Source organism: Leptonotus elevatus, chromosome 17, assembly GCF_054856555.1.
Source record: "Leptonotus elevatus isolate MCC_2025b chromosome 17, RoL_Lele_1.0, whole genome shotgun sequence".
Classification (NCBI taxonomy): Eukaryota; Metazoa; Chordata; class Actinopteri; order Syngnathiformes; family Syngnathidae; genus Leptonotus; species Leptonotus elevatus.
Window position 1 is genome coordinate 8,204,337 of NC_141255.1, and position 24,259 is coordinate 8,228,595.

At 47.7% G+C, this 24,259-nt stretch overlaps 2 protein-coding genes across 3 annotated transcripts; one reads left to right on the forward strand and one right to left on the reverse strand.

Annotated features, from left to right (window-relative positions):
- The first annotated feature begins 442 nt into the window (after positions 1-442).
- On the forward strand, positions 443-15,879 carry ptprb (protein tyrosine phosphatase receptor type b). Of its 2 annotated transcripts, none has more exons than XM_086059247.1 (40): positions 443-629; positions 1,994-2,336; positions 3,482-3,622; positions 3,702-3,845; positions 4,001-4,258; positions 4,348-4,614; positions 5,996-6,112; positions 6,188-6,334; positions 6,405-6,522; positions 6,595-6,746; positions 6,824-7,099; positions 7,293-7,351; positions 7,434-7,638; positions 7,722-7,819; positions 7,899-8,064; positions 8,293-8,417; positions 8,505-8,652; positions 8,873-9,142; positions 9,211-9,386; positions 9,455-9,605; positions 10,206-10,306; positions 10,401-10,566; positions 10,636-10,917; positions 10,992-11,270; positions 11,358-11,507; positions 11,581-11,720; positions 12,357-12,490; positions 12,564-12,670; positions 12,737-12,842; positions 12,931-13,014; positions 13,088-13,105; positions 13,177-13,258; positions 13,325-13,415; positions 13,492-13,568; positions 13,634-13,768; positions 14,705-14,827; positions 14,893-15,059; positions 15,148-15,283; positions 15,355-15,460; positions 15,533-15,879. In XM_086059247.1, the coding sequence occupies exons 1-40, from the start codon at positions 579-581 to the stop codon at positions 15,553-15,555; spliced, it is 5,919 nt and encodes a 1,972-aa protein (XP_085915373.1). In that variant the 5' UTR covers positions 443-578; the 3' UTR covers positions 15,556-15,879. The 2 variants fall into 2 exon arrangements, with proteins under 2 accessions (XP_085915373.1, XP_085915374.1); XM_086059248.1 differs by having other exon boundaries at positions 12,934-13,014.
- Positions 15,880-17,610: 1,731 nt separating this feature from the next.
- LOC147159625 (CCR4-NOT transcription complex subunit 2-like) lies at positions 17,611-23,662 on the reverse strand. The gene is made up of 15 exons (XM_086060017.1): positions 23,595-23,662; positions 21,917-22,062; positions 21,772-21,844; positions 21,396-21,546; positions 21,071-21,256; positions 20,937-20,992; positions 20,481-20,606; positions 20,270-20,400; positions 20,067-20,190; positions 19,829-19,985; positions 19,697-19,758; positions 19,578-19,627; positions 19,415-19,515; positions 19,199-19,343; positions 17,611-19,126 (listed from the first exon to the last, which is right to left on the reverse strand). Exons 2-15 carry the CDS (start codon positions 22,046-22,048, stop codon positions 19,040-19,042), a joined length of 1,581 nt encoding a protein of 526 aa, XP_085916143.1. The 5' UTR covers positions 22,049-22,062; positions 23,595-23,662; the 3' UTR covers positions 17,611-19,039.
- Between the last annotated feature and the right edge of the window lie 597 nt (positions 23,663-24,259).

The window sequence follows — 24,259 nt, forward strand, 5'->3', positions numbered from 1 at the left end:
GTGGAATGCAGAAGGGAGGAAGGAAGGAAAGAGAAGGTGTGGATGCACAGCTCACAGCAGAAAGTTTCCCAAGGCAAGGAGTTTCCTCTTTAGCAGAAACTCACGACAAATGCATAAAAAGGATCAGTGGCAGAAGGCCGCACGCTGCCTTAGTGGCTAGCGTGTCTGGCTTGCACTTTGGAGGTGAATCAGAATAAAAGCTTGTCACGCAACAAGTAAGACACGTGGCCAGACGCTGACTGGCGACCAGTCCATCGCGTGTCTCTCCGTGTGCCGGCTGCCTGGCGACCAATCAAGGGTGGGGCCAGACTGCGGCCGACCTTGCAGCCTGCCGAAGACAAGCGCTGTGGAAAACGGCTGCAGCATGCAAGTAGGTGTTTTTGTGGGTGTTCAACTTATTTGTAGCACGCTCAGACAGGAAGCGGAGGACAAAGAAGGCGAACAGGAAAGGCGGAGCTCCCGGAGTTGTGCCGGCGCTGGCGGAAAGCGACCGGTCCACGCACGCAGCAGAAGCGGCCAGCGGCCGAGCATGCCTGACACCGCGAACGAACGCTGCGACCTTCCCCGCCACATTCAAAATGGCGGCACATTCCTTTTGGCGAAGCGTCGCTTTTGTGTGGATGCTGCAGGTAAGCCTCATTTTGTTCTTGTTGTTGCTTTTGTTGGCGAGGTGCCCTTGAGCAAGGCAGTGTGGTTTTCCTGATTGACTTGTTTTGTGTGCCTGAAGCAGGCTCGGACAAACGAAAAAGTTTCAACTTTTCAAATCAGCTTGTTTGTAGACCAGGTCAAAGAAAAGAAAGTATGAAAAAAAAAATCTCATTTTTTTTTGTTTTTTTTGGGGGGAATTAAATGAGCGGGTTTGGAATTATGATATTATGATCAACAGTTCCAGGACAGTGTTTGACTAATATTACTTTATTTGCTAAAAGTAATATTTTCGGATACAATTATTTTTATATGATATACCAAATCATAAAATAAATTAAAATGTTAAATGTATATATATATATATATATAACAGTTAAACTATTATTTTTGTGAACACTTGGTGAAAACTAGTTGATAAAAATATGAATTGCACAATGTAAATAATTAATTTGCAGTTTTATTTCCAATAACTCAATTATTTCATGAAACACATTTTGGAGTTTAAAAAAAAGTTAATAAAAATAATTAATTCAACTCAGTCATAAGTAATAAATAAGTTTGATGTTTATAATAGTAATTTATTGAATTTTGCTAGGTACTTGTATGAAAATATTAATTTTACTAAGTTCGATACCACTTTTTTCCAGACCAATACCAGTCACTGGTACTAATACCAAGTACAGATACCACTTCTACTTTTGATGCATACAATTTCTTAAAATGTCAGATAATTTTAAAGAAATATTTATTTGTCTTTAAATAGCATTTTTCCTTAAAATTACATGATGAAATGGAAATTTTCTATTTGTATAATTTCTAGGTCCTGATTGTAAAACGACCACAAGAGGGTGCCGTCGAGAGTACCAATACTTTCAAATAAGGCCTAATATCGGCCTGATACTGATGCCTAGTATCACTTGCTTATCCCTCTATATAGTGGTTCGAGCACTTTTGTAACATTTACCATAATTCAGTTTAGCAATTATTTAAAAATATAAAATACCACACATTGACTCAACATTTTTTTATTGAAAATTTTAGTGCAACAAAATCATCAAATTTTTATTTAATCAATTCAATTGTAATTGATAAGCCATTTTAAATTAAATGTATGAACAACACTGTTTTATCCATCCATCCATCCATTTTCTGTACCGCTTGTCCTCACAAGGGTCGCGGGGGTTGCTGGAGCCTATCCCAGCTGGCTTCGGGCAGTATGCGGGGTACACCCTGAACTGGTTGCCAGCCAATCGCAGCAACACTGTTTTATATATATATTAAAAAAAATGTTTTGGTAAAAACAAACAAACAAAACGATGATGATGATGATGTTGATGTCCATCAGACGCTGATCTTGGCTCGGACAGATGAGTTGTCCGATGGTTGTCGCCCGTCCATCCGTGACGTGACGTCCGATTGGGATAGCGTGGAGATAACTGTTAACGCGCAAGGACGCAACTGCTCCTTGGCTGTGTCGTCTGCGGACGCCGAAGATGCCCGATGCGCCAGAAAAAGCCACCAAGACAGAGGACAGGAAGTGGAGGCTAACATGACTGAAAGTGAGGGGTCGGGGTTCCAAGATGGCGTCTTCACGTGTGAGCTGCAACAGTTGGAACCGGGAAGTGCGTACGTGCTGCACGTTCACTCCGGTAGCATGCGGGAAGTGGCCAACATCAGCGTGTGCACCAGTAAGTTGGCAAGACACAACACTGCCACGTTAAAACCTAACTTACCAGGTGTTTCCAATTGTATTTTTGCTGTTTTGTTTTTTTTAGCCAAAATTTGATATATGAGCTATCTTCAGATCGTTGCCAGAGATCGCAACGGCTGCGGCGGCACCCTGTTTCTTGCTCACAATTTGAGCTTTCTTGCCATCTTGTGGGATCTACAAGATATGAGAAGCTTTTTTTTTTAAATAGGAAAACTCAACTCCTAACTTTTTCTTTACAATAATATGCTGTATGTCTGCTAGTCTAAAAACTGCATTCTGATTAATATTGGCTTTGTGGAATATGAATAAAGCGGCAAAATACACCCATCTCAGGGGGCGGCCATTTTGCCACTTGCTTTCGACTGAAAATGACATCACAGTTGCTCAGGGCTCAGGGAAATGACCAATCACAGCTCAGCTTGTAAACATGACATGACCAAACTCAGAAAATAGGTGAGCCATGATAGCCCTTAACAACTGTGATGTCATTTTCAGTCGACAGCAAGTGGCAAAATGGCCGCCCCCTGGGATGGGTGTAAACAGGGGAATTTTGCTGCTTTAGTCATATTGTTCCCAAACTTACAAAAATCAGTTGTACACACACAAACTCGACACTGGCTTTTGCGGTTAGCTTTAGCATGCAGCTAACGCTTCCATGCGTTCTTGGTGAGTGGGATAAAATGGCCGCACGTCTCGCCGCTAATGGAGCTTCCCCTCGCTAATCCTCTGATTAGAAAGAGGAAGTGAGAGCTGGCTGACGGGAGGCGATAGGGCCTGTGTGTGTGCGTGTATGTGTGTGTGTGTGTGTTGGAAGGCATCCAGAACAGAAGTTGTTTTGTTTCCATTCCAGGCTGGGTCGAGCTCTCTTCATTTCCCGTCCTCAATTGTTCTTTTGTTCCGTGTACGTGTGTGTGTCTGTGTGTTAACGCCCCAAAGTACAACATTGTTATATAAATGTCACCTTTTCACTTTTTTCCCTCAAGTTGTCTGACCTTTAAATGTCTTTGAGGTTGTTATGGTAGGCCTCTTGTAACTTCCTGATTTCACCACTGGGAGCAGCAGAGATGCTCTAACCATGTGTGTGTGCATCTGTCTTGCCTGTGTGTGTTTTTTGTGTGTCAGGTCCTTCAGCACCGTCGGGCCTGCGTGTGACATCCAGGTCGAGCGACAGCTTGGGACTTTCCTGGCAGGCGGGCCCAGGCAGGACTCAGCGCTTCAGGCTCCTTCTGTGGGAACGTTCCGGAGATGCGCACGACGACTTTGGTACGTCACCTCGCACGTCTCCGCAACTTGTTTGCTCTAGCGTCCGATGAGTCATGTGACTGTATGCCCCTCCCACTAGCGCATCTGCTGCTGAACGAGACGTTGGAGAGCACCGCCACCGCACGCGTTGTTGACAAGCTCACGCCGGGCAGACGCTACAAAGTTACCATGGCAACGGAGGCCGGCGGTCTGCGCAACCACACCAGCATCCAGACTCAAACGGGTACCAACCAAGACGGCTGCCATAGCACACGTTCATTAACGTTGTTGACATTTATTTGCTTTTTCTGTCAGCAAATTTATCAAAACGCAAAGTCAAATTTTCTTTTCAGTTGGTGTAAAGTTCGCCCTGTGCCGTCCCTAATGTTTCGTCTTTAGCGCCGGCCGCCGTCACCAACCTGACGGCCACCGCCGACGGCGCCGCCTTGCTGTTGTCGTGGCGACATCCCGCGGGCGATGTGGACGCCCTGGAGGTGTCGCTGCGGTCGGACGACTCTCGCCCGCGACGGATGATTCTCCATCCCAACGCCACCGAGGTCACAGTGAACGGGGTGACCCCCGGCTTGGCCTATCGCGTGACGGTGAGCTCCCGGAGCGGCGAGCTGCACGACTCGTCGGAGATTGATGCACGCGCAGGTGGGACCGGGTGGTGTGCGTCCTGTCGTTTTTCAATCAATTATCTGATATCGGTCTAATTTCAACAATTCTCACGTCTTGGTGTTTAGCTCCTGCGGTGGTGTCTCACCTGGCCTTGATGCCCTCCCCCGCCGGGGGTCTCTTCTTGTCATGGGCGCCGCCCGCCGGTCATTGGGACGGCTACCGACTCGTCCTCCATGACGGCTCCCAGGAAATAGTCGCAGCTAACCTGGGCAAGGAGGCTGTCAATTTTACCTTCCCCGGGACGGGACTACTTCCTGGACGGCGCTACCGAGCCGTGCTATCCGTCAAAAGTGGACCGCTGGCCACAGAAAGCAGCTGTGAAGGAAACACACGTGAGACATGCATAAAACACACACACATACTCGAATATGTCTCATGTGCAAGTTTATTGTAGTTAACGAAAACTAACAAAAAAAACTACAATTCTAAAAACAATTTTGTTAACAAAATAAAAGAAAAAAGAAAATGCTTTTTAAAAAAATAAATAACTGACACTACAACTAACTATAATATAGCGAAAATGTCCTTCGTTTTAGTCTTTGGTAATTTATTTATTAATGCATGAGGGGTGATTTTAAGTATATTTATTTTGATAATAATAATAGATAATAGCAACCAATAGAAAAGCACCTTCAGATGGCGTTGCTCCGAGGCGACAATTTTGCATGTTTGTCTTGCACAAGTAATACATGTTTTTCTTTTAAAAACGAAAACTAATACTGAAACTAATTTAAACTAAGCTTCTTTTCTTTTTTTTTACCCCTTTAGACCTGCATTTTTTCTGCTCTGTGTTTTTTTTTATTTTATTTTTTTGTGGCTGATTTGGACTTTTCCCACATAAGAACAACATGGATAAAAAAAATTGGGGTTATCTGATGTTTTTATTTGCACGGAAGAGGATTAGGGCCAGTGAAGGGAGAAAAAGCACTAATAAAGTCAGAATTCTGACTTTAATCTCAGAATTCTGACTTTAAAGTGAGAATAATAGTAGCACTAATAAAGTTAGAATTCTCACTTTATTCTCAGAATTCTAACTTTAAAGTGAGAATTCTAATTTTAATCTAAAAATGTTACCTTAAAGTGAGAATAATAGTAACACTAATGAAATCAGAATTCTGATTTTATTCTCAGAATTCTGATTTTATTCTCAGAATTCTAACTTTAAAGTCAGAATTCTGATTTTATTCTCAGAATTCTAACTTTAAAGTCAGAATTCTGACTTTATTCTCAGAATTCTGACTTTAAAGTTAGAATTCTGAGAATAAAGTGAGAAACTTGCCAACCATTTTTTTTCTCTCTTCACTGGCCCTAATCCTCTTCCGTATATTTGTTATAGTGGACGCCAGGATGTAACGTGTTGTAAACTTACCAAGCTTATATGAAACATTTTTAACATGAACATAATGCAAATCAACTTGCGATTGTGATTGGTTAGCTAGGATCCAATCATGAAACCAGAAGTGTTGACATCATCCAAATATTATTATTATTATTATTGGTTTAGACACACGAATATGTCATGTCCACTGCAATCATCTATGGGTCCGAATAGGTTAAATAACTAAAACTAATAACAGAACCACCCAGAAAACTAATTAAAACTAACTAAATTTAAAAAACTAAACTCAAAATGAAATAAAACTAACTAAAATGAAAATTCCAAAACTATAATAACCCTGCTCACATGTACATTAATTATCGCGATGTGCCCAGTTCCCACGCGCGCATGCGACCTTCACATTCGTCACGCCGACGAAACGTCCCTGAGCGCCATGTGGAGCCACGCCACCTCCGGGTCACGCGACGCGTACTTCCTGACCCTTCGCCACGGTAAGCCCGCCCCAAACGGCCCACGAGCTCTCACGCGGCAGCTCGCAGCTAACAGGCTACTTTGCGGTCGTCCAGGTAACGTCACTGTGGATACCAGGGAGGTGGAGCCTCACATGAGGGAGTGCACCTTTAACGTCCTCACGCCCGGGAGGATTTACAACATCACCGTCACAACAAGGAGTGGAAATCTCAATGCGTCTGTCTTCGTCCAGGGACGGACAGGTCCTCGTCTTCTTCTTGTACTTGCGTATGTGTGCGTATTTGTTGCTGAAGTCAAGTGTGTGTGTTCCAGTTCCCATGGCGTTGAGCGCCATGACGCTCCGCAGCGTCGGCGTGGACAGCCTCTATGCATCGTGGGAAAAACCACGTGGGGACGTCGACTCGTACATGCTCACACTACTCAAGGACAGGTGGGACTGACGGCGAAATATGTCGTGTGTGTGTGAAAGGTAAGCATTAACCTGTTGTGTGCTGTTCTCCAGCCTTGTTATTCAGAACCACAGCGTTCCGGTTCCTGTTGGCCCCGCCTCCTTGCTGCTTTGTGGTTTAACAGCTGGCGCTCTCTACAGACTGGAAGCTGTTACTGTTAGTGGCGGCGTGCAGTCCAAAGCCACAAGTCTGGAGGGGAGAACCAGTGAGTCCAGCGACACGGTCCAAATCCCCAGAGAAGATTCTCCTCCGAATGTTATGTGTTTTTCTCGCGCCCTCCAGACCCAGCATCTGTTACCGAGGTAACGGTGGTGAATGGCGGGCATCCGGATACGCTGCACGTGTCCTGGCATCCTGCAGTTGGCGAAGTTGACAGTTACCTGGTCCGCCTTGAGGATGGCGGCAGCGGCGGGGCGGCGGTTCACACTCAGGTCGTTTCGAGGTGGTCTCCACCCGAGTGCTCATTCAGCTCCCTGACGGCCGGACGGATGTACACTGTCGTCATAGCAACCAGGAGTGGGAGCTTGGAGAACGCCACCCGGGTTCATGCACGCACACGTAAGGGTCGCCGACTACTTCCTGTTGATTTCACTGCTTTACGTCGTTGAAAGTTGAAAAAAGGTTCCATGTGTGGTTTTATAATGTCTTGTTTATGTTGTCATAATATTGTCTTTCTGTTCCTGTTTTCTATTTTAGCTTATTTTTTTCTTGCTACCCTCTGTCGTCTTTAATGTCTGGTTCCGTGTCACAGAACCCGCCCCAGTGCAAAACCCGACCGCCGTGCATTCAGCTAGAGACGACTTCCTCAAGGTGCGTTAGCTCGTCCGTGCGCTGCAAACAATCGCCTTAGCATGAGCATCCTTAGCTTGAGCATGAGAGTGTTGTTTGTCAGGTGTACTGGCGTCACGCGTCGGGCGACGTGGGTGCTTACGTTGTGGAGGTGTGGTACAACAACAGCGTGGTGCAGAAGCAAAGCGTCGCGCCCGAACGCAGCGACTGCGTCTTCGGCTCGCTAACGCCCGGGCGGCTTTACACGGTCACCGTGGAGACGTGGAGCGGAGACCTCGTCAGCAGCGCTTCCACGGATGGACGCACCTGTCAGTTGACAAAATTGTACCTGCCCTCTTTGATGTTATGTAAAAAAAAAAAAACTCTTTTTTTTTTTTTTTTTTTTTGTCAGTTCCAGCCTCTGTGTCCAATTTGTCGCTTAGCAACGCAGGATCAGCTGACCTGACAGTCACCTGGAGCCCCGCCCCGGGAGATGTGGACCACTATGAGGTACAGCAGAATGACACTTGACTCGTTTCCATCTTCAGCATGTTAGCGTAGCATGTGTGTTGCGCTCACGTGTATGCAGGTCACGCTGCTGTTCAACGACACGCGTGTGTTCCCGCCGGTCACGCTGGGCAGCGACGCGCGACGACACAAATTCACGTCGCTAACGGCTGGACGCCTCTACAAGATGGTCGTGTCCACCTTCAGCGGACCCAACCAGAGGGCGCTCTTCATCCAGGGACGCACAGGTACCGTGCGACACCCATCTCGCCAATTAAAGACGATTCAAAACGAATCGTGATTTATGAAGTGGAACTATTCTATTCAAATGGTCTTTTTGTTCCATCGTAGTAAGAGCATTTCCATAGTATGTGTGAGAGTGTTTCAATGTATGTATGAGAGGTCATCTTGATGCTAGTGAGCGTCATTTTCCCTGTCTCCTTGATTCTGATTGGCCATTGTGGCTTCCTGTCCAGTTCCCGCCAAGGTGACCAACCTCCACCTCATGCCACAGCACCCCCCTGTGGACGGGGGACTGGCGGCTGCATGGACGCCGGCTGTTGGTGACGTGGATGTGTACGTCGTCTCGTTGTCCGCTATGGTGAGTCGGGCTCCACTCACCCTTTCCAAGAAAAACAAAAACAAAACAGTACTGATGTCACTTCCTGCCATCACTTCCTTTCTCCAGGGCGGCGGCGTGGTGGAAACTCGGCTCGTCCCCAAACACGTCTCATCTCTGGACTTCCTGGATCTGATCCCGGGCCACGCCTACAACCTCACCATCCAATCACGCAGCGGCGAACTGACCAACAGCAACATGGTGTCCGGCCGCACAAGTGAGCGTTAAAAGCCTCAAAATTCAAAATTCTAAGCCCTAAAAATTAGTACCCCACAAGTCAAACACCCCAAAAGTCTCCAAAGTCAAACGGCTTGAAGGTCTTATACCCCGAAGTCACGATATCTTGTGTCAGTCATTGAAATAAAAAATAGGAAAGTAGTAATTGGTCGCAACCTAACACCAGTCTCCTGTTGTGCGTTGTCCTTTTTTCTCGCCAGCTCCGGCCCGCGTGAGCGCCCTGCAGGCAGACCAGGAGCACACGCCGCACAGCCTGACCGTCACGTGGGAGCGGCCGGCGGGACACTACGACGCCTTCAGGCTGCTTCTCAGCGACCGCTCCGGCATCACACTGGCCGAGCGGACGCTGCCCGCCAGCAGTCACTCGCACCGCCTGGATGGACTGACTGCCGGGAAGTGGTATCGCGTCACCGTGCTGACGCTCAGCGGGGGCGTGGCCTCTGCCGAGGTCACGGCCGAAGGGCAAACGCGTGAGTCACAATCGGTTGGGGGTAGGAGTGTGTTTTTTTGTTTGCTTACCTGTAACGCACATGTTCAGGTCCCTCCGCCGTGTCCAATTTGACGGTGACGTCTGCCAACTCATCATCTCTTGGCTTCTCGTGGCACCACTCGGACGGGCACGTGGACGTGTACGAGGTGGCGCTCTTCGCGTTGGCCGAGCAGCCAGACGATGACAAAGCGAAGGAAACCGCCGGCGACAAGCAGCATCAGCAGGTGCGTTTGTGGAGGTTCACTTTTCCCTCATTTGCCGCTTTTAACGTGGGTTTCTGTTTGCGGCGCAGGTTTTGGGAGAGCCGGTGGGAGTCCAGAAAGTTTTGCCGGGCGTGGACGCGTGCGTGTTTACGGGCCTGCGGCCGGGAAGTCTGCACCGGCTGCAAGTCGTCAGCTGGAGTCGACGTTTGAGCAGCGACTCGTCCGTACTCGCTAGGACCGGTTAGTCGTCTGATGCTGATGCAGATGATGATGATGAGGAGAATGATGAGGACTATGATGCAGATGATGATGATGAGGATGATGATGGTGATGATGAAGATTATGAGGATGGTAATGATGAGGAAGAGGTTGATGATGAGAATGTGGAGGATTATGATGCTGATGAGAAGAATGAGGATGATGACGATGGAACGAGAATGATTGCGAAGATGATGATGATGAGGATGATGATGAGGGTGAAGATGAGGATGAGGATGATGATGATAATGACAAGGGTGATGATGACGAGGGTGAAGATGAGGAGGATGATGATGATGATAATAAGGATGATGATAAAGATGACAATAATGATGACTATGAGTATGAGGACTTTGATGCGAAGGATGAGGAGGATGATGATGACGAGAATGATGATGAGGATGAGGAAGAGGTTGATGATGATGACGATGAAACGAGAATGATTGCGAAGATGAGGATGATAATGATGTGGATGTGGATGATGAGAATGAGGATAATGATGACGATGATGAGGATTATGATGATGATGTCACTTTCCTACCAAACTTGTCACTCATGCCTTCTTGATTGCGTTGTCCATAGCGCCCTCTCCTGTCGGGTGGCTGCAGTTGGACAGTTCTGGACAAACAGACAAACTGACAACCAGCTGGCGTCATGGCGCCGGACGCCGGAGCTCCTATCAGGTCGGACAAAACCAGCAAAACTGACGTTCCAAAAAAACGTCCAAATGGGATATTTGTGAGAAAAAGGTGAGATGTGATTGGGTGTTGATGTCAGGTGACGTTGTCGGACATGTCGGACGCCGTGGTGGGAGCCGAGCTGCTGGGGGCGGAGCATAGCAGTCACGTGTTCACGGGTCTCGCTCCTGGTAGGCTGTATCGCGTAGACGTCATCACGCGCAGCGGAGAGATGAGCAGCAACACGTCCACACTCGGACGCACCAGTAAGCACAAACACACATGAAAACAACTCGTCTAAACATAAATTGATCTTGAACTTTTTTTCTTTTTAGCTCCAGCCACGCCCACCCAGCTGTCAATCAAGCAAGGCCCAACCAATGAGACGCTGGAGCTGTCGTGGGCCGGCCCCGCCTCCGGAGACTACGACAGCTTCGCCGTGGCGTGGACGCCCCCCGACCGCCTGGTCGTGGATCGCACGCATTTGACCGTTCGCCTGCTAGGCGGCGCTTTTCCGGGACGACGCTACAACTTCACCGTGGCGACTGTCAGCGGGGGCGGGACTGGGGACGGACCTGTCGTCACCAGTCGACCAATGCAGAGGAGCGTCACAATAAGTGGGTGGAGGACATTTTGATCTGTGTGTGTTAGTGTGTGTGACCTGACATGTCGTTCTTGCGTGTGCTTGCAGGTCCGTCCCCCCTGCGTTCACTCCACTGCGTCCCCGTGTCGTCATCGTGCGTGTCTTGTTCGTGGTCGCCTCCGGCGTCCGACTTGGACTCGTATGAGGTCGAGTGTCGTCGCCATGACGACGGAGAGCTGACATCGGCCCTGCGTCTGGAGGGCAAAGTCACCACGGTAACCCTGGACCAATTGGACCCGTTCAGGAAGTACGCGGTTATTGTGAGGGTGGCGTCGCACGGACACACGAGCACACCAACAGCACACACGGCCGTCACCATGATTGACCGTGAGTGTATACACACACACACACACACACACACACACGTTCAGTTGTTTGATTGACAGGCTGACTGTCCAACGGCTTTCCTCCCAGGTCCCCCGGCCCCGCCCCCCAGCGTGAGTGTGAGCTCCACCGCGGCCAAGGTGACGCCGTCGTCCATCTTGTTCCGCTTCAACTGCTCATGGTTCAGCGACGTCAACGGCGCCGTCAGATACTTCGCCGTCATCGTGGCCCAGTCGGACGGTACTCTTTTATTTTGATGAGGCGTCTTTCACTTCCTGTCCCTTTCTAAGCTGACGCTTCTGCTGTAAAACAGCCAACGACCTTCTACTGCCAGAGCAGCGCCACCCGCTGCCCTCCTACCGCCACTACGTCAACAACGCCTCCGTCAGGGCCTACCAGAGCGCCTACTTCGTCAACAGATGCCCGCAGGATGCCAACATGGCAGCCAGCCAGGTCTAACACACACACACACACACACACATTTTGGGTTTACATTTGTAGTGGGGACATTTCATTGACATAATGCATTTCCTAGACCCTTACTCTAACCTTAACCATCACAACTGACTGCCTTACTCTAACCTAAACCAAAACCCAATTCAAACCTAAACTCTAAAAAAAAAAGTTTTGACCCTCAAAAAGAGGTTTGGACTCATGTGGACCACCAAACTGTCCCCACAAGGACACGTGGTCGCCACAATGATAGTAAAAACCCAGAAAATGGTCCTTACGATGTGATATAAACCCACACTCACACACACACACACGTTTGTCTTTGTATCATCGTGGGGCCATCTCATTGACATCATGCATTTCCTAGCCCCAACCATCAAAAATGATTGCCTTACCCCCATTCCTTACCCTAACCTCAACCATAACCCAATTCAAACCTAAATTCTAAAACCAAGTCTTGAACCTCAAAAAGAGGTCTTAACTTGTGGGGACCACCAAAATGTCCCCACAATTTCAAGCCAGTCCCCACAATGAGTTGAACCTGGAAAAACACGCGTGTATGGGCCCCACAATATAGCAAAGACAAAGGCACACACACACACGTATGCAAGCTGACCCACCAATCCCTTTGCTCAGTTGGTGGAGGTCAACTTGGGGGCAGGAGGCGACCGACTGGGCGGGGCCTGTGACCGTTTCCGTGACGACTCCTACTTGAGTGACAGCTACGGAGACTTCTGCGACGGGCCGCTCAAGCAGAGAACTTCTTACAGGTCGCCACCAGGAGGCGCATGTTCTTCATAGGAAACAACACACTTACAAGCTCCTGATTGTGTGTGCGTGCAGACTTGGCGTGCGAGCGTTCACACGACTGTTTGACGAAACCGGCAAAGAGTTTCCTCAACCGCTCTTTAGCGACACCTACCTGTCCTCGCCACTCAGGACACACGCAGGTAAGTCTCACACGCATGTACCACACAGCTTTTGCGTGACATGAGTGCGTGCGTGGTTGCTGTTAGAGCCACTAGGGGGCGCAGTGGAGGGCCTGAGCGCCAGCATGTTCCTGTTAGGCGTGACGGTGGCCGTGGTGTCCCTCCTCCTGTACAGACACCGAGTGAGGAAAGTGTACGTATTATTCAGCCGGCACCTTCTGAATTTTTCGGGATTTTCCCCGTCGGCTCCTCAATGCGTGTGGTTGCCATGTTTCATTCAGCAGGGCGGCGCAAGAGAACCCGGTGATGAGGATGAATCTGTGGAAGGAGGTGCCCAATGCTGGCATGTACGTGGGGGTCAGGAGGTCAGTGTGTGCGTGTGTGTGTGTGTGTGTGTGCGCATTTCATGCTGACTAATATGCTTTTTGTCCTCGACAGCGCTCGTCGCGTGACCAGGTGAGTGCGAGCCGAAGTTGTTCCGGATTGGCGTGTGACGCAACGTGACGAGTGCGTGTGTGTGCGTGCAGCCCGGTGAAAGCGAGTCACTTTGAGTCGCACGTGTTGAAGCTCCAAGCGGACGCCAGCGTGCTGATGTCCGAGGAGTTTGAGGTAAGCAATCGGCGGGCGAGTCCGAGCAACGGAACGAGCCGAGCTAACTTGCGCTGTGACTGGAAGGACCTGAAGGACGTGGGCCGCAGTCAGACCATGGAGGCGTCGCGTCTGCCCGAGAACCGCGGCAAGAACCGCTACAACAACATCCTGCCGTGTGCGTTCACTTTCTGTCAGTCGTCGCCCGCTGATCGCTCGCCTCCGCTTGTTTTAACGCTTTTGCTCGTTTCTAGATGATTCCACGCGTGTCAAGTTGTCGTGTCTGGACGACGACTCGTGTTCCGACTACATCAACGGCAGCTACGTTCCCGTAAGTGCGCACGAACGCACGCTTTGGGCGTGTCCTGTTTGTAACGCGCCGCGGTTGCGTTCCAGGGTCACAACTTCCGGCGCGAGTACGTGGCCACGCAAGGCCCACTGCCCGCCACCAAGGACGACTTCTGGAGGATGCTGTGGGAACACGGCGTGCGCGTCGTCGTCATGGTGACTCAGTGCGTGGAGAAGGGACGGGTAGGTCAGGATTTTGTCACGTTGAGGCACTGATCTGAATATATGACTGGATAGCCGATAGGCCAAGACTTTTGAAGCCGCAAGGCCGCCATATTGCTACTCCCAAGAAACGTTTCTCGGCATACGATCTTATACATTTACAGTATCGAAATTGGACAGTGAGACAGTACTTAGTAGAAACAGCATGATTTATGATGTTTTAATTTGTTAAACATATAAACAAGAGGACTTCAGACATTTTACAACTTGCCTTAAATACATGTATAAATTATATGCCTAATGATGTTTACTGGAGGAAACTTGTATATTTTTAATTAAAGAATTATTATACCTGTAATTCAACAAAAAATGCCTCTGCCAAATCTAATATTTGGGTTGAGTGATAAAAGAAAAAGGGGGTCTTCAAAGCAGCACATGCAGTCCATTTATTCATTTACTTGTTTTTTTTACTTACTTTACTAGTAGTCTGCTCGCGAGATGGGAGGAGCAAGATGGCCGCCCTGTCGCTTCAACGGCTTACACGGGCGTGTGTGGGCTACCAGCTTTCCAGTCATATATTTAGATCAGCGCGTTGAGGATGATGATGGGATGACAATGATGTCATGATATTGCGATGACGTCACAATCATAATGTGTTTTTTTCCACGTCGCCATCATGCCATGATGTCATGAAGTGATGTATATATGCGTGTGTGTATATATATATAATTTATTTATTTTTTCTTCCAATCTTTATTTTACCAGGTAAGAATGTTTGCGAACTAATTCTTATTTACAAACATTATCTAGACTAGATATCTAAACGATTTTACTAGAAATAATTACCAATTACTTTGATAATCAATTAGTTGTCGATTTATTATTGCACCTCTACAATGACGTCTTGGTAATGTTATGATGTCGTCACGCAATGACGATTGCATTGTTGGCGCGCAGGTGAAGTGCGAGCAGTACTGGCCTTGCCACAAGGAGGCGACGTACTACGGTGAGCTGCTGGTCCAGATGACATCCGAGTCGGTTCTTCCCGAGTGGACCGTCCGCGACTTCCGGATTTCCTCGGTGAGTCACCGTGAGCGTCTGTTACCGTGGGCCTCCGTTAAGTGACGCGACTGCGCCCCCTGCAGGAGAGAGGCGGCAGCCCCCGCACCGTCCGCCACTTCCACTTCACCGTGTGGCCCGACCACGGCGTCCCCGACGGCACGCACTCCCTCGTCCAATTCGTCAGGACCGTCCGCGACTTCGTGGACCGCTCGGCCGCCTCCACCGTCGGGCCCACCGTCGTCCACTGCAGGTTGAACCCCGCGCATTCTTTACCATGTGACACAGAAACCCCCCAAATTGGGTCCAAGTACGGCTTTTTAGCGTACGTTTGTGTTTAGCGCGGGCGTGGGCCGCACGGGAACCTTCATCGCGCTGGACCGCCTGCTGCAGCAGCTGGACGCCAAAGGCGGCGTGGACGTGTACGGCTGCGTGTTTGACCTGCGCCTCCACCGCCAGCACATGGTGCAGACCGAGGTGAGGCCACGCCCACCCACACATGCCCCAATGGCACGGACGCGTCCTGGTGATGACACTTCCTGTTGCAGTGTCAGTACGCCTTCCTGCATCAATGCGTGCGCGACGTCCTGAGAGCACGCAAACATCGGAGCGACTACGCCATCTACGAAAACTTCGACCCGGACTTGTGCCGCGGTGAGAACGAGTGTCACCATCTCATTACCCTATGACATCACCTCACGCCACCTTGCCGTGTTTCCGTTTCAGAGCTGATCCACTCAGGCCGCTGATGGACAGGAAGCGTCGTCACGGAGACGGGAGGTCACGTGTCATTGATGAGAAAGGAAAGAGAATGCATTTATTTTTATATTAGACTTCTTCACGTCCATATTTAAAGTTATTACTGGATGTAAATATGATGAATAATCAATACCAGGAAGTATATATTTGAACACTTTTTAATGTCAGCATTTCTAAGCTAAAAAAAAATAAAAAGCACTTGTTTATAGATGTATTGTTTTAGTTTTAGCTGAGCCACAAAATGAAGAAAATGTATGTCCTGTAAAAAAAAAATATTTAGTTGTTTAACAACTTCAATACACTTAAAGCTTGAAGTCGTGTGCTTGAATGTCAATTATTGTTTTGTGTGGGGGGATGCGTCCTGACCGATTATCATTAGATATTTATATGTATTATTATTATTGTTATTATTATAAGAATTAGGGATGGGCGAGTGTCGACACCAGGACGCATTTCACGGTATCTGTAATCGCGACAAACATCGAAACTGGTATCAGCCCCCGCTCTTGTGGCCGTTTTTCGGTCAGGAACTAAAGGCAGAAATGGTTATTTTGCATTTATTGATTTTTGTATATTATTTAGTATATCGTGATTGACCACTGCACTGCTATGGGGTGAATGACGAACGAAGACCCTAACCCTAACCGTTTCAAATTAAAAGCATGGCTTTCAAAGCAAGATATAATTAAACATCACACACTAAAGAGCTTGAGGAATTCCTAACATGGAAGATATTACTAATTTACTATTGTATTCAGTCCAATTCTTTGCACTTCACTGTATTCCTTCAAATATGTGGTTGTACAACTTCCTTTTAAGGCTTAAAAGGAAGTTGTACAACCACATATTTTGATTGGGACTTCTTCTTTCTTCCTGGCCAATGGATTAATTGTTTCATTTTATTTATTTTAATTTATTTAATTTATTTTATTTTATTGTGTGCTGTATGCGAAATTACTATTATGAGCAAACTTAAAAAATATAATTGCCATTAATTTTAAGCAATTTTAAGGAAATTTGCTATAATTGGGATATATAGGTCTTTAAAAAAAGTAATTATCTGTCTTTTTTTGGGGGGGGGGGTCTCTCGTGAGTACTGAATATTTGAGTATCGTTCTCAAAAAAAGTGGTAATGAACATCCCTAATAATAATTATACCACCATACCAATATTGACATTGAGTATCAAGAGGCGCTAGGAGGAAGGCAGAGCCAAACCCAAAACAGGAAGTCACCGGAGTCAATGCTAACGCTACAAGATGATGAGAATTGAGAAATGGTACGTCAACATTCATTTCCTGTTGTGAATCAAATGCATGAACTGGCGCAAAGAAAAACGCCGCGTGACAGATTGAAAGTTCCGGTTTAGTTGCATGACTGCGTGAATGACATGACGCTCGACTCTAGCAAAGCGAGCTGGTCGGCCATGCAAGGCTGCACGAGGTGGTTTGGGAAATTTGTCAAAGCGACGTGAGCAAGCGCGTCCCATCACGTCGTGAGAAAACAAAAGGGTCGTCACGTCACTCGTCAGTGTTCTGTCTCACCAGTCGTCGGTTCTGAGCAACGGGGAAAACACAAGCACGGCTTCCTGTCACCTTTCACAATAAAACACTGCTACGTGCTCACTATGACTATGTTTGCGCGTGCGTATGTGTGTTATATTTCTATCCGCCTCACTCCTTTGTCAATCGCCTTCCTCCTCGATAGAAGTATGCTGCATTCAAGTAAGGTTAAGGTTGATTTTTCCGACTTCATACCAGGAAGTGTGCACTTTGAACTCAGAAATCCGAGTTACGATGTCTTTTTCCCATATATTCATAAGAAAATATAATTTTAAAGCTATTATTTTTTTGTATCTTACTGTTTTCTTGAAATTGACCGTTTACATGAATGTATTTAAGTATTTTCTTATATTTATGAAAGCCCTCAGTTAGGGTTCCGCCTCGTCTTACTCCTCCATCAGCTGATGGCGCCACCACGCGGACAAAGTGAGGAAGCGCAGTGATGTCACGATGCTGTTAGTAATTGGTTGACAGATGACACAAGTTTCATTATCAGAATATTTATTTGTTGCTATGAAAAAAAAAATGAAAAAAAATATTTGTTGCTATGAAAACACTAGCTGCCATATTGAGTCCGGTGAAGTGTTGTCATGGAAACTGGCAGGGGGCCCAGGAGGCTGTCTCCATGGCAACCGGCTGCGGGCGCCCTCCTGTGGAGAGTCAAAGGAATGCGGGGACATCCTCTTTGCTTGGATGACAAACGAAAAACGAAATGGGAGGCGTGTTTGCGGAAATCCCTATGAGCAATTATTCCACTTCTGGTGTGTACTAGTACACTTTTTGTCCTATTACAGGACAACTTTGGCATCGTAGTAGGACGGGTCAGGCTATTAAGTGACAAATTCAACCGGTAAGCTCCTACTAGTTAACGTTTAACTTCCCGCTAGATGTCAAATAGTACGCCGCTTTGCCACACAATAAACATGTAGTTGTCCTACAAGTGCCCAGAAATGTCATCGTGTCATGAAAGGCAGAAGTGGAAAAACTACTAGTTGTAAAACTGGTCGTTCTATTAGTGCGCTGGTTTGACCTAGTGAGGACGAACAGTGTACTAGTACATGGACATTCAGCTTTATGTCAAGGATATGAAATAAAAGGCTTGACATTTTTGCGCATTAGTAGAACGACTACCAGTCGGACAACTACTAGTTTTACTGTATGCTTATTCCACTAATATTGCCACTTTTGACCTACACAAGACATTTTACACACTAGTAGGACATGTAATGTTAATTTTGCATTCTTTGTTTTTACAGTAGCGTACCTAGTTTTTAAAATCTATAAAGCTTTGAACATTGAGAGTGTAAATATTAATGCCTGTTGTGAAGTGTTTAAAGTGTGTGGTGAGGGGTTACAGTCCTAAAATATATATATATAATAAATGTAAAAAATAATTCTACGCAAAATTCACCTTCTTGCGGGTATTTAAAAAAAAAAAAAAAAGTAACTCCAGCGATAAAAGAAGGAACACTGTACAAGTAGTGTCCAGGAGGCTACTAGTCACATGACAACCAATTGAGCCTCGTACTGTTCCAAATGCAGCACAGTAGTTTACTAGTAAATTTTAATTGCACACTAGTGGAAAAATCTTTACTAGTGACACCGTGAGGACAAAAAGTGTACTAGTACATGTGCAAGTTGGACTAACTGCTTAGCGGGCTTTCCGTGGCCGTGTGCGCGATGTCCCCAAAGCACATGACATCATGATGCTTTTTCTCTTTTATTGTGAAAGGGTGCTACAACGTCCACTTCCTGTCCTGACCTGCTGAGGGTGCTGACCGCAATTGGACGTCAGCATCCCCTTAGAAAAAGGATCCCCTTGGAAAAAAAGAGGTCAGAAAAATGCCAGTTAAAATGGAAACACCCTCTTCCCGGACGGCCAATGGTAGGAGGGCTGGCGGGTGGGCAGCCAATCAGAAGGCCTGCTGGGCGGGGTTGTAGTTGAAGGTGGAGGGAACGTGAGGTCGCTCTTCCAGTTTGTCATATTCCAGGTGGAACTCCTGATTGGGGGGAGGGCGTGAGTGAGTGTGTGTGTGTGTGTGTGTGCGTGTGTTTGTACGTGCGCACGTTACCTTGGCAACCTTCCTCCAATTGAGGCAGTCAAAAAAGTAGTACGTTCCCCTCTCGTAGGCATTTGTCTTGAGCGACGGCTCCATGCCGGGTGCCCGCGTGATCCACACGCGCTCCTCCTTGTGGTAGCGCCAGTCCCTGTTAAAGCTAACACACACGCATGGTCACGTGAGTGGGTACGACGTGCATGTGCATGTGCGTGCGTGCGTGGCTCTCACAGCTCGACAGCGGCCAGCAGCTGCAGCAGGTCGCCGCCGTTCATGTAGTAAAGGTAAAACAGGAGGTCCTCACCGTAGCGAGACAACTTGATGGCGGCCAGCTGGACGGCAGCGAAATGTCAACACACGCACACACAGAGACATGAAACACACACAGCCGTACCTTGTCCCGTATGTGGATATTGGTCAAGTATTCCGATGGTACGTGGAAGTCTGCCAGGGAGAAAAACAAACAAGCTCCAATTACTCAGCACTCACGTGTGTGTGTGTCTCCTAACTGACCGATGTCCTGCGGCCGACACGGCGCCGACGCCCACGGAGACGCAAACTTGGGGTACAGGTTCCTGAAGGATGACAAGAGAAAATGAGCGGTGCCGGAGAGGCGGTGTTGCCGTGGCGACGGCGCAGCCGTACTCTGGCGAGTTGAGGTTGAGGCCCAGCGTGGTGAGGTCGGATCCGAGGGCCAGGTGCACCATGCCGGGATCCGTCTCGGCCGCCCGGATGAACGTCAGCAGGCCGATCATGCCGAACTGATCCGTTACCATGCCGATAGGGATGTTGGTCACGCGTCCTGTCGTGCACACGGGTTCGAGTCACGTGTGTGTGTGTGTGTGTGTGTGTGTGTGTGTGTGTGTGTGTGTCTCTCTCTTACCATCAGGAAGCACCTGTATTCCTTTTTTGTGCTGGTTGTTGCTGCTCGCCGACACAGAACTTTTGTCACCTGGAAACTTTGGACCATCTGAGTTGGAGGTGGGCTTACCTGAAGAGCTGAGGTTCTGATTGGTGGAGATGAGAGTCAGCTGACCAGAAGTCACACACAGCTTTACAGTGAGATTGTGTGTGTGCGCATTTCACCGTTTTGCAGTCGTCGCTGGTGCCGCTGGGGTCTTTGGTCTGATAGTTTGGGCCCGGTAGAGCTGGGAAATCCTCATTGTGGATGGAGAAGTCTTGCGACTGCTCACTGGACGGCTTGGTTACCATGCCAACTGCGGGGAGGGGCGCGGCATCACAGGTGTCGCCGCGACGACCGTGACCAAACGAATCCCTCCCTCTCTTGCTCACTCACCGTAGGGTGCCCGCCCGGCCAGCGGGTTGAGCAGCGGCGCGGGGTTGGCGCCTCCGTCCCTCCGACTGCGGTCCGCCAGCGCCGGGAAGTCGGACAAGTCCAGACCCGTCACGTTCTCGCTGCCGTCTACAAACGCGACACAGGTCAGAAATGAAATCGAGTACCACTGCAGTATTCAAATTGTAGTCGGCAAAGCTTCAAGGGGAAGTCGACCTTAACCCTAACGGCTCACCTGTTTTCTCAGTTTGATCATGTGACATTCGCAAGCTGAGCCGTGATTGGTCGTTACCTGAGCCTTGCGCAACTGTGATGTCATTTTCAGTTGATAGCAAGTAGCAAAATGGCCGCTCAGATGGATTAAAAAGCTGCTGAATTCAGATTCTAGGTTGACTTCCCCTTTGAGACTTTTGCACAGCACTGAAGATAATCCATCCTAATTATATTGTTTATGTTTACCTGTGCCGTTGAAGATGTTGAATCCAGGATTCCTGCTCACGCCGAAACCTGACATGCTGACACACACACACACACACACACACACACACAAGTCACATGACCTCCTGATTTGCAGGTCAAAGGTCAGGGGGTACCTGTTGATGGTGAAGGCTTGCCGCGACTGTTTGGGCATTCCGATGATGCTTGGCGACGACCTGCCGGGACTTCTCCCCCCGGCCCCGCCCCCTCGTTCTCCTCCCATCCCGATTGGCTGGCCCGCGGGCCCGCCCACCTGCTGGTTATGGTTGAGGACGCTGCGGCTGTTCATTGGCAGAATCCCCCTGTCGAGACACGCGCACAAGTTATGACCACCTGCAATTAGTTTTTGTTCCTCTGCAACTAGTTTTGATCATTTGCTGACCGTCTGCAACTAGTTGTGCCGCGATTCCGTACGTTGAGTTGCAAGTGGGTGCGGCGTACCTGCTGGGCGAGGGCGGCGTGTGCATCCCGCCGGCAGGGGCGCCGGCGTGACCGCTCAGCTGTCCGGCGCTCGACTGACCAAGTCCGCTTCGACTTAGTGGTGGCGGCGCCGCGCTGCTGTTGATGGCGCGCATAGGGAAGCCGAGCGCACCTGAACGCACCACAAACGACAATAAGAGGAATCAGCACCTGGTTGGTCAAATGGTTCGAATTCAGGCTCCAGGCTTCCTGTGTGCCGTTTGCATGTTTTCTCTGTACTCAAATGAGTTTCGCTGCCCACATTCCTAAACGTGTTAGCTTCATACAAGACGAAAAATTGCCATAGATGTGAATGCTTCTTCATATATGTGTGACCTGACATTTGGTGCCGACTTACTCTGAGGCCCGTAGAGACTGGCCCCCAGCTGCGAAAGCTGTCCCGAGGACGAGGCAGAGGACGATGCCATAATCTGAAAAACAAAGTCATCCCGCTGACGTCCACCGGCTTTAATGTTGATGAGGTCATCGACGGCGCCGCTTACGTCTTTGTCGGCGCGGTGCGGCGGGAAAACGGACGGCTGACTGTAGTAGAGGCCGCTCGACTCGTCAGCCGCCGCCACGTAGTCGCCCTCCAGCCCCGCCTCCATAAACTTCTTCCGGTTAGCCCCAAACATGTCCGCCGTGTCACCTGACAAAATACACACACAAAAAATTACGCGACACCTACTTCAGCGTGGCAAAAGCATCAACAGCACGACTAGTGGACAAACCCTTCCATGTCATTTGTTCAGGAAAGAAAGGAGACATGACTTCAAACATGATTTTAGTCTTCACATGTGAAGTGTTCCACAAAAAGAAAAATTTATTTGAGCTAAATTGTTTCCATGACGTGACTTTCTCCAACAAGTTTTCAGTAATTACAGACTACTTTTTGGATTCTCGTTTTTGCTTAGTAAATTAATTTCCGTCCCTAATTTATCCGAGTAAGATTAGTCAAAAGTGCTTGGAAGATAAGATCATTCAAATTTGACAAATGCTTAGGAAAGGTGCCTGGATACAACCTTTAAGCCACCTTTAGCAAAGTCTACTCTTGTCCAATCTTTACAAAAAAATATTACCCACAATTCTTTATGGCAGCAATATTTAATGCAAAAGTACGGACATAGTTGACAGATTACGCAAAGATGCTCGAGTTACACACACGAGACTTTAAATAAATAATGTTTTAAAAAAAAGTTTTTGGTCACAATAGGATAGTCGATGAAACCAAGAAATGTACGTTCAAAGCAAAAGACAAGGTGTGCTACTGCTACTGTGCTTCCATACAAATTACTAGAAAATGCCCATTTCTAGTAATTCCAAAATCAATGAAAAACATCATCAGTGAACCTTCACAAATACTTATTTTTCCTTTCCATTTTATTACGTCAGCAATACTCGCCGTCACGCTATGACGTCAGTTAGGACAAGTGGAGTTATTTGAGATTTTGAACCAGTGCACCTTTTCAGTAAGCACCTTTTCATCTCTCTTTGACCCAATGACATCATCCCACAAAGGTTAAGGAAAGTTGGCATAAAGGTTAGAAGACTGGACTTTCCTTAGAAGGTCTTTGTCTTCTCATTTTGTGGCGCAAATCTTAAAAGTTGGCGCCGGACGGCTGCGTGGCTGACGTGACGCTTGACGTGCGGCACTGTCGCAAACGGCTACAGTTAGCCACGAAAGCTAACGTCATTACTTTCCCACGCCGGTGAGCGAGTAAGTGGAGCTCACGTTTTCATTTGTTGTTTAGTAGAGCCAGTAAACATATTAGGAAGAATTGGAGCTTGACGTCACATCAGTTGGCAGCTTACTGACTGATATGAGAGGACTCTTAGCATTGTGGCTAAATGAAGCTAAAGAAACGAACGGATTCGTTATAATCCTTTCAGAGGATCTCTGGGGCCATCGAGTGAATTAATTGATCGAGTGGAGCCGGTTCCGGGTGGAGTTGGGTCAAAAGTTCTCTAGTATGCTGTTTTTTCTTGCAATTTGGGCCCCTGGAGCTCGACTAGCTGCTAGTAGAACAACAACAACAAAAGGCTGAGGAAGCCTCGTGGCGGGAGAAAGGTCACCAGGGTGAGGGAACGACAAGCCCCTGCGGCTTAAATGTTTAGTCGATGCACCCGAGAAGAGAAACTAAATGCAGTGGAAGAATTTAAAAGATAAAAAAAAGAGCTTACCGCATCAATCTTTCTTCACCGCTACTTTCAAAGATGGCCGACATTGCTTTGCAGACGGAAAGCATTCTGGGAGTTGTAGTGGACTGGGACGCCACTAATTCACACTATCATACTCCCCCCTTTTCTAATTGATTGATGCCATTTTATTCTATTGTAATATCAAAAATGTAGAATATAGTAAAATGGGGTTGTGTGCAATACAATAGTCAATAGTCAAATATAGTAGAATAGAAAAGACTACAGTAGAAAGCATTGTAGTTGAGCTGAGTAGAAAAGACCCGTCAGTAGATTAAAGTAGAGTCAACTATGAAGGAATAGAATGGAGGAGGGTTAGGTTACCCCTAACCCATAGGGTTGTGCATTTAAATAAATGGAATACAACATTTATACAATTCTATTTGATTGTACATAATTTGCCATATGAACTGTACTTTATTCGACTTGGCTTTAGTGTACAGTATTCTATTTTGCTCCCTCCTAACCAACACGAGTCTGTTCTATTCCACTGTCTTCTGCTCATCAAAACTAAGATGATGATTCCTATTCACTTCCAATTAAATCATACATTGAAAATGCAACACAAAGTGTTGTACAAGGACAAAAAATAATAGAGAGAGGAAAGAAAAAAAGCATGCAAAGCCAACGGCCATTCTATTCTATCCAAT

Coding starts and splice junctions, on each gene's coding strand:
- LOC147159625 (XM_086060017.1), bottom strand. CDS start 22,048: ATGTTTGGGGCTAACCGGAAGAAGTTTATGGAGGCGGGGCTGGAGGGC. Junction 21,845..21,916: donor CGCACCGCGCCGACAAAGAC/GTAAGCGGCGCC, acceptor TTTGTTTTTCAG/ATTATGGCATCGTCCTCTGC. Junction 21,547..21,771: donor CAGTCTCTACGGGCCTCAGA/GTAAGTCGGCAC, acceptor TGGTGCGTTCAG/GTGCGCTCGGCTTCCCTATG.
- ptprb (XM_086059247.1), top strand. CDS start 579: ATGGCGGCACATTCCTTTTGGCGAAGCGTCGCTTTTGTGTGGATGCTG. Junction 630..1,993: donor CTTTTGTGTGGATGCTGCAG/GTAAGCCTCATT, acceptor GATGTCCATCAG/ACGCTGATCTTGGCTCGGAC. Junction 11,721..12,356: donor CCAACATGGCAGCCAGCCAG/GTCTAACACACA, acceptor CCCTTTGCTCAG/TTGGTGGAGGTCAACTTGGG.